Source organism: Genypterus blacodes, unplaced genomic scaffold, assembly GCF_046128005.1.
Source record: "Genypterus blacodes isolate CSIRO-AG114 ecotype Tasmania unplaced genomic scaffold, CSIRO-AGI_Gbla_v1 ptg000154l_1, whole genome shotgun sequence".
NCBI lineage: Eukaryota > Metazoa > Chordata > Actinopteri > Ophidiiformes > Ophidiidae > Genypterus > Genypterus blacodes.
In genome coordinates this window covers 2,140,001-2,150,000 of record NW_027466956.1, presented here as the reverse complement: position 1 = coordinate 2,150,000, position 10,000 = coordinate 2,140,001, and the positions used below count along the sequence as shown (strand labels likewise).

Genomic DNA, 10,000 nt, shown 5'->3' with positions numbered 1-10,000 from the left:
CTCTCTCTCTCTCTCTCTCTCTCTCTCCCTCTCTCCCTCTCTCCCTCTCTCTCCCTCTCTCTCCCTCTCTTATTGACAAGTTGGCATTTCGGAGTGCTCGCCCTCCCTTGAGCCTCCTCTTGCTCGTCCTCCTCCTCGCTATTGATTGGTTCATTTGATAGTTCTATCACCAATCAGCATGAAGTTGACCTTTTGGACTTGGCGATGATAGCACAAAGCCCTGTGTGCATGTGTGTGTGTATTTGTGTTTAATAAGGATGTGTACACATTTGAATATGTGTTTGAGTTTTTACAGCACTTATTGTTTGTGTTTGTGCCTTTTTTGATTTGCATGGAAGTGTTTTTGTCTTTGTGTGTGTGTGTGTGTGTGTGTGTGTGTGTGTGTGCGCGTGTGTGTGCGCGTGTGTGTGTGTGTGCAATGACCTTTGCAGGTGTCAGCTTGGCTATTCATACCGCTTGTCAGTACATTTGTTTGACAGGAAACAATTCAACTCACTAACAGGAAGTTCACACTAGGTTAATCTGCTGTGATTGGCAGTGAGTTGGGCCACAAGGTCTGATTGGACCTCTAAAATTATATAACTATAACTATACATTTTCGCGCCATTCGGAGCTAAGTCGCGAGGTCAGGTGCTGTGCGTGTGTATTATTAAACATAACATTGGCAACCAGGAAGGAGTTTTGACTCCCATCATCACCTCCTCTTCCTTGGCACCAGCCTATAAAGCTGTCTTAACATTTTAAGACCTGTGGTTTGTTTGCTTTGATCTGATTCGGGCAATATTGCTAAAAATAACAATACTTGATTGGTTTTGTCTTAGACTTCAGAGATTTGTAATCAAACGCAAAGCACTTGCATCTGTTTTGTGATTAGTCACAATTGACTGGGAAGTTGAATCAGAAAACGTTTCCTTCTTCGCCTGGACAAAATCACAAAAAACAAATCGAAAAACTGGAACATGAGCCTAATTACTGTCCTTGTTATCGCCTGTTGTGTATATTGACAAAACTTTTTGTTTTTGTTTGTACATTTTGAGCGCATCAAGGCTAAGATTGGAGTCTCTCTGTGTGAATCAGTCCACCATTATGTAGCTGATCTGAAGGGCTTGATTGGTAGTTTGGGATGCTGAAGGCTTATTAGAGATAAATTAGCTGAGCATACCAGTAACCAATAACACCAGAAATAAAAGGTATTACGGCTTCTGGACAGCCTCACACCAAATCAAGTCTGCTTCCAGATTAGCATCTCAGCTAGCAACACACAGCCATCACCTCTGCTATGACTGTAGAGCCCAGCCCTCAATCACCTACTGGTCTCCCACCACAGCGTCTCTCTCTTGAACATTGATGGACCAGAGGAGACCTTCTCTGTTTGCTGGCCTTAGTTTGCCTGCATCTCCTCAAACCAGATGTAAACCCTTCTACAGCCCTTACTCTGCCTTCCTCTCACCCTCTTTCTCTCTTCCCCTCTCTCTCTCTCTCTCTCTCTCTCTCTCTCTCTCTCTCTCTCTCTCTCTCTCTTCTCTCGCTGTCTGTTTGTGTACTTGTCATTAGATGGTAAAGAGCTAGACAGTAACATTTAAACATGCTGTTGTGAATTGTTAAAAGATGGCATCTGCTATGTGTGTGTGCGCGCATGTGTGTGTGTGTTTGTGTGTGTGTGTGTGTGTGTATGTGTGTGTGTGTGTGTGTGTGTGTGTGTGTGTGTGTGTGTGTGTGTGTGTGTGTGTGTGTGTGTGTGTGTGTGTGTGTGTGTGTGTGTGTGTGTGTGTGTAGTGGATCAATACAGTAATCTGCAGGAGGTGTGAAGCAGAGGGAGCAAGCCATTCGGCACTAATCAATTGCAATTCTTTTTTTACCATCTGAACACCCAGATTTAGACATTTGTGTGTGTGTGTGTGTGTGTGTGTGTGTGTGTGTGTGTGTGTGTGTGTGTGTGTGTGTGTGTGTGTTTTACCCTTTAAGGACACACTGATATTGTAATGGGACCCCGAATGCCAACATTCAAAAACAGTCGATACATGGGCGCTTCCCTGTTGAAAACTGAAATGTGTTCCACAACTCACAATGCTAAATGTAAAGAGGAAACATGATTGTTTTAGTGGCAAACATGGGCAGTGGCAAACTGCTATCCTAGCTCTGTCACACACCACAATATATAAACTATAATGCAAGCGGTTCTCCTGTATCCAGGGACATGCTAAGGCGTTTGATTTAAATTGGAAAGTTGTATCTTGTTCACAGATTAAATAGTTTCATTTATTCATGACAAAGAACATGAAAGGAGTCACAACTATCTTCTAGAAGAGGAGAGGTTTAACACCCTGCATTCAAATATCAATGCAGTGATATAATGCAATAATCAGATCAATGAGATCCTCTGGCTCAGTAAACAAAGCAACCCCTGCTTTGATTAGTCTTTTAATGTGGTGAGCTGATAATCATAAGCAGTGACCTGATGCACAGACTGGTTTCAGGTCAGGCCTGGTACTAGTGCGGCTTCAGGAGCCTCAGTCAATAATAAACTTTATAAATGTCTCACATGAGCCACAACTCTGCATGTCTCCAGCATGTAGGAAAATGTACAGGAAGCATATATTATGAACAGGGCTGAATATAAGCATCAGCATTTACACAAAAACAAAGCCAGATTCTTCCAGCAACACTCTACAAGACTCACTACAAGCATGAAATCACAATGAAAGATTTGAAACTAAAGAAATATCCAGTGGGCAGGAATTTCCTATTTAAAGTATGAACATTTGTTTCTTTATACGTCTATATTGAAAATGTATAGATGTCAGCAGGACTACTCTCATATCCGATGACAATAATCTCAGTGTTAACGATGTTGATGCAACTAATGAGAAGTCAAGTCCGGGTGAGACGCTCACACTCTGAATCCATCTGGACTCTCAGTTTCAATGTGGGACACACACCTTCAGCTACCACCTCCTTTACCAGCAGCTCACTCCTCTCCGTGCCCCCGTGTCTGTGAGGGGCTGTTGGGCTCTTGCGGTTACTCACAGGGCCTCTCGTAAAACCGCCTTGATTTTGCTGGGAGGAAACACAGTGGAGAGGCGTGTTTTATGTGTCCGGTGAAAGTGTTTGGACATAATTGAGGAGGTGGTCTAGGATCTTCTCGTAGTGTTAGCACAATGTGACTTGTCCAAACGCTTTCACAAGACACATTTCATGACAACACACTTTTCAACCACGTTTCCTCCCAGCAAAATCAAGGTGGTAACGGTTAGATATGTTTTGCGCAAAGAGCAGAGGGCTTCCAACACCTCATGGACAGAATAAATGCTTTAGTCACCCGGGACAAATGCACAATGTTAGAATGTTAGCATGGCCTCCTGGCCTAACTGCCAGAGCGCAACAGCCCCTCGTTTAAGGACAGACACGGGGGCATAGAGACGAGTGTGCTACCGGTGAAGGAGGCTGCAGCTGAAGGTGTGTGTCCCACTCGGAACTGAGAGTCCAGGTGGAATCTGTGAGTCCACCAGCGCTGACTGCAGTCGCACACTCATACACTTAGCTGCGTCCTTATCAGTGAGTGTCTAATGCTGGCTCGACCTCAACTTCAACAAATCGGATATGAGATCGGAAAGCCCAGGTCGCATTGATCTCAGAGTGTAACCACCACTCAATCTGTCCTGATGAGATCGGATAGTCATCAAGATTTTCGATATCTTAAAGTCATACAAATGACTAGTGTATCCGGGAAGCCCTCTACTCTTTGTGCAAAGCCTATGTAAGCAGAACCACCTCGATTATGCTGGGAGGAAACCCAGAGCCCGTAACATGTTACTGATCTCGATCCCAAGCCAGGAATTGTTTTAACTGTATTTAACATTTTTTGGCGTGGCACAGGACTCAGTATATCTAAAATCCCAGCAACAGCCCTACTGGTGATGTTGCAAGTGATTTGCATCGAAGACCATGTCCATAATGCTCTCAAATACCCTAAATAGGTGGCTCAGAAAATACACAGGTAGGGTTGACGGTATAATCTCTCTGCTCTGTGATGTGACGTTACATCCTGCCGTGCTGAGTCGTTTCCAGACACTTTATTCTTCTTAATAAGACAAACCATTTTATTATGACAGAGGATTGATCGAGTGAAGACTATTAACACACACACACACAGACACACACTTCTCACACCTACATAACATACTAATACAATCCTAACACACACAGAATGAAATAAATAAATGTACAATCAAAATTGCAATTACCCACAGAATTTGTGAAGGGTAAACAAATCTGTGCCCCCCCCCCCCCCACCTTTCTTGTTTCATTCACACACAACACACACACACACACACACACACACACACACACACACACACACACACAGGGCAGAGTTAGCATTCTAGTTAGCATGCTGAAATGAATACAGTTAGATCCAAAGCAATTTCCTTTTATTTATCTATAGCAGTCGCGCATAAATAAAGGCAAGGGCATCCAGGCAATTAGCATAATTACTATGAGGCGGTCAGACCCTCAGTGATTTCATAAAGAGACACACACACACACACACACACACACACACACACACACACACACACACACACACACACACACAAACAGACAGACCCCAAAGGGTGTGTTTGTATATGTGAAAAAGAAAGGGAGATAGAGACAATGAGTATGTCTGAAGACGTGTGTGTGTGTGTGTGTGTGTGTGTGTGTGTGTGTGTGTGTGTGTGTGTGTGTGTGTGTGTGTGTGTGTGTCAGTGTGGATGCGGGTGGGCAGCTGTTTTAATCTGTATATGTGAGGGTGTGTTTCGTATGTGTCTCTATAATGTCAATTTGTTCCCAATGTGTTTTCTGCATGTCAGCTTTGTTGCATTACTTTCAGTGTATTTGTGTATTCTCTGCCCATGCACACAGCCACACGCACACACGCACAGACACACAAACACACACACACACATGAATCTAATGCCCCAGTGTGTGTGTTTATGTGTTATTAATATGCAAATACATGGGAACAACAGTATCTCACCATGAAAAACAATCCTCTTCCATGCAGGCTGAGGTAAACTGCTCTCTTTCATTTCATTTATTCTAATGGTTCTAATTGTTTCCAGTAACTTGGTACAGATACAGAGTTTATTCACACAGATGGATTATAGATAGGATTTGTATGGATTTTGAAATTGTAGTGTGCAATGATTTGACAAAAGCATATGGGAGTATTTGCTAAAACACTCAAAAAGATTCCATTTGTAGTGACTGTAGTGTTTATGTCATTGAGCTTATGTTAGAGTGATTCTGTAGGTGCAGTTTATATGTGAGAGTGCTGAGTTGTGTTTGGAGCCTTCGGGTTCTTTGCTTCCACTGAGTCTAGCTGCTCTAACTCTACTGTTTCATCTGTCCCACTGGTCTCTTTGTTCAAGTGATTGTTGTTGTGTCACTAGTTATGATGGTTCTACATCATAGCCTACTTGTTCCAGTCTTTAGCAAGTGCTCTGCTTTCTACAGTGGTTTAACTCCTTTTGGTTGCTCAACTGGTCTTAGAAGTGGACATTTTTTGTAATTATTATATTATATACAAGTAACCCTTTAGTAAATTTAAGTCTACACAACATTTTGTTTACAGTAAGGTAGCTTATTTCTACCAGGTACTTTATAACAAAACATGTATGCAAATGTATGGTACAGTGCCATCTAGTGATGTAGCTCAGCAACTCAAACAACTAATCCACTGAAACTTTTTGTGTGTGTGTTTGTTCATGTTTGCTTGTGATTAATAAAATTGAGAAAGTTTGAATGAATAAGTGATTCCCATTACGAATTACTATAATTACTAAATCCCCTTGAAGCTGAGGATTTGCTTTCCTTTTCCTTTTTTTCCTGGAGATGCCTTGTTTATGTTATCATCACATGTTATGCCATCATTTTTCATTGTCTCAATATTATCCAGTGTCACATTTTGTTGTTTTGTGAAGAGCAATAATTAACCCTGGACCTACAGATTGCTAAGAAGAAGTGTAGAAAGGGAAGGAAAAAAGGAACCTTATTTGTCTCCATCTTAGGTAAACATTTGAAAATGGCAGAGGGTTTTAAACATATTTAGGACATTTTGAGATTTGTCTGCCCCACAATTATCTTATCTTAATGCATGGCCCCCACAACTTCTCCCAGACTTATGCTCTCTACATTGTAGGGGGACTTGGAAGTTATAACCCGGTTTTTTTTTGAGTACTGCAAATGTACCACAAGGTGTAACTTTGACTCACTGTACTTGTTTGTGTATTGATCCACCACATAATCCACTAAGATATTGCAAAACACATTATTCTGTTACTTTTACTACAATTTCAAATTGTGCAAACTGCAGTTTAATGGAGACCCCACCCCTTGTTTGAAGCATTAACATTGTATTTGAACAAAGGATTATCTTATTTAAGCAGTAAACAGCACATGGTGTAGAGACTGACACACTCTGAGCTCAGGGCTGGTTTTTTATTAGACTTATTTGAAGGTGTGTCTATTTGTCCTAAATAGGTGTGAATACCTACATTAATTAAGTAATACTGCCAATTGCTGCATATATTGAAAGCCTTACATGATTAATGAATGTAACAGATCTATATTCTATGACTGAAAGTTTTAAAATGCTACAGTAGCCCTAGTCCAAGATGTGAAACAGGATACAACTGCATCTTCAAGCCAACCCACCTTGTTCATGTTTTGCATGTTCACTTACACTGTACTTGGTTGATGCTGACCTTTCATTTCTAGTGGCTTCTGCCCAGCTAAATGGATACCTTTCATGTACGTGTGTGTGTGTCCTGCCTGGTCCCTGCCTGTGTCCATTTAGTTTGCCCTCTTTGCTAATGAGATGCTAATGAGATGTTAATCGTCAACGAGCCTCATCAATGTCCATCCATGCTGGGTTCCTCATTAACACCCTGACTGGCTGACTGTGTGTGTGTTTTTGTGTGTGTCTGGCCAGGCTCTGGTCCAGATTGCTGCTCTCCATGTCATCGCCCTTCACACAAAATGTCTTTGTCCTCTAACAAGTCAATTATCCTCAGATAGCATTTTAGGCTAACATCTGCACAAACGGCATAGCTTTGAAGCTTCTTTTAAAACAAGAAATGTACCTAAAACAACACAATTCACCTCGAAAAACAACAGCTGAATTTGATCGAAAGGTTCAAACCCTGCCTTGCTCAACCATTAAATAAATCATTGTAAAGTAATGCTATGTTGGGCTAGGCTATGCAAGGTTAGGCTAATGCTCAAATGATTCATGCTTTGTTCTGTTTCTGTGGTCTTTCTTGTTTTTATCTCTTTATCTCTGTCTCTCTCTGTCTACACGCCTCATTTCATCATTATTGGGCCCCATCAGTCCCATAGCCCTCATATACCTGTATGCCTCACTATCTCAGTGCACAGGTAGACAGTCTTGGAGGGAGGGACAAACAGAACAGAACAGAATAGGGAGAAGTACAATTTTTTGGAGGAATGGTTGCACATTAGCAGAACTCTCTCACACACGCCAGTGAGGTGCGGAGAGGTTGGTGGCTGGTCAGGCACTGAGTCTTTTAGAGTCAGATTTACAAATATGTGAATTCAATTGGCTGCTTGCACATTAATAAGTGGATATTTTGCATATCTCATATCAGCATTTTTAACACACACATATAGGTAAGGTATATGTTTGGCCAAGGAGGAACGATTAATGTATAGCGGCTCAGAGAGAGAGAGAGTATTAGCTCTGCACCCTCCTTGTGTTCTAACTTTGCCATCGCAATTCCACTATTCATACTCATTCAAAACAAATTTAATTACACAATCTACGACATAAATTTAAGACCACATCTTTTTTAGTCGTTTCTTGTCATAAATTTGCTTGTATAATGCAACTGATTAAACTTGTGTTTATTGGATGGAAAATAACCATTCTGAACACTTACCACTCGGTTTGAAAAGAGCAAGTTGTTCTCCTTCTTCTGTCCCGTTGTGTGGAGCAAACCTCTTAGCTCTGGCATTGGTCTAACATTATTTATTACGTTGTTTTTTGAGTAAAAGTCCAGTTTTGTAAAATTTCAAAGCTTTAGAGAAGAATCTTAGAATGGAATGATCCAATAGAATCTTCCATATTTGCTGTCAGAGAAAATGTTTTATTATTATTTTTATTCATTGTTTTACTTAGATGTTTTAGCTAGCATATCAGCGCTAGCCATCTTTGTGTAGAAGAGAAGCAACAGCATAAACCTGTGGGCTCAGGCACACCCCCTGAGTCAGGCAGGGGTACTTGCTGCATTTCCTCCTTTTTTTCAGTGCAGTTTTATGTCAGATCAGCAGGACACGCAACAATTACATGTGCTGGATCCAGTTAGTGAGGGAGTGCGCAGTTTGAGGTGCGCTCATCTGGAAGCTGCCTCACATCGTGTCTCTCCCTGTAGTTGAACAAGAAATGCCTAAATTCAGCAATTTTGACTATAAAATTGATTTGAATCATACACAAATTACACCTATAGCGCAGATCAAAAATGGACAAATGTTAATACTATTCTTTTCTGTTATTTGTTTTTTTAATTTTCGTGACAACTGGGGCAGAGCCACACCTGCTTCCTCTGGCCACATGTACCTGACACACACACACACAGACACACACACACACACACACACACACACGAGAGAGAGAGAGAGAGAGAGAGTCCTTGTCAGACTGTGTGTGTGTGTGTGTGTGTGTGTCTGAACAGCACACATGATACTCAGCATAAGTGTTCCGCCGTGCTCTTCACATAACTGCAGCATTAGACACACACAGATGTATGTGTGTGTGTTTGTGTGTTTGTGTAGATCTGGGTGTGGGCCAAGGAACATTATTGTAGATTTTGAGGCAAATCCTGATCATAGACATTAGATATTAGATTCTTTTAATTTAAAAATGTTTTGGGCCATAGGCAACCATTCTGACTGTTTGTAACCTGCTAACACTAAAACACTAACACAGTAGCAATCAAATGAACATACCGTACTCACTACAGTTGGACCCATACGATCTGGATCTGGTGGTTAGAAATGCATTTTTATTGGTGCTGGTGGAGTTTTGCAATCTCTGAGTGCTTTCTTATTCCATACCAAAAGAATGACATTATTAATATGATCATCAGTCAGTACAATAGATAACAAAGAAACATGAGTGACCGCAACTGTCATGTATCATCACAGCACAGTTTCTTCAGGAACTGCACTTTCTAGTTGTTATCTGGTTATTCTAACACATATTGTGCTTTCTTTGTTTATGTCTCTTAGTCTCTGGACGGGTTTGTATTTGCACTAAACAAGGAGGGACGCTTCCTCTACATCTCTGAGACTGTCTCCATCTACCTGGGACTGTCACAGGTCAGTGACATACACACACACATACACACACACCTGTCTAACTGTATGTCTGCTACACACTGGCAAACACCAGTAATAGTTGCTGTCTTTTTCTCTTCCTGTCTCTTTTTACTGTTTTGTCTCTCCTGAGATGAGAACCAGAAGGAGTGTCTGTCCTCCTGTCCTTCTGTAGTGCTGTCCTCCTCTGCTTCCCCATGTGTGCCACAGTATCTGTCTGTCTGCCTGTATCCGTCTGTCTCCCTGTCCTTCTCTCTTATCATAATTCCCAGCAAATTAAGTCTAATTTAAAATCTCATCAGCTTGTCAGACAGTTGCTGATTTGTGCAGTGAGCAACAATGCATATTTTATTGGTGTGCGCGTGTGTGTCTGTGTGTGTGTGTACTTCATTGTCCTTTGTCAGCTTGGTAACGAGTTCTGTGTCTCAGTTGGTTCACTCGCCACCAGTTCTTGTTAATAGAGACAGGCGTCCATCCTGAAGGTCGACAGATCGACCTTGGAAGCACTAATAAGTCTGTATTGACAGGCCGTTGGTGCATGGTTGTTTGTGGTGTGTGTGTGTGTGTGTGTGTGTGTGTGTGTGTGTGTGTGTGTGTGTGTGTGAGTGTGTGAGAGAGAGAGAGA

General features: G+C 41.6%; 1 protein-coding gene across 1 annotated transcript in view; it reads left to right on the top strand.

The window, feature by feature from the left end:
- npas3 (neuronal PAS domain protein 3) overlaps positions 1–10,000 on the top strand; it is a 250,860-nt gene that overhangs the window by 160,748 nt on the left and 80,112 nt on the right. Inside the window, exon 5 of the mRNA XM_076166053.1 lies at positions 9,289–9,378. Coding sequence (XP_076022168.1) covers positions 9,289–9,378 — 90 coding nt within the window. The remainder of the gene's footprint in view (positions 1–9,288; positions 9,379–10,000) is intronic.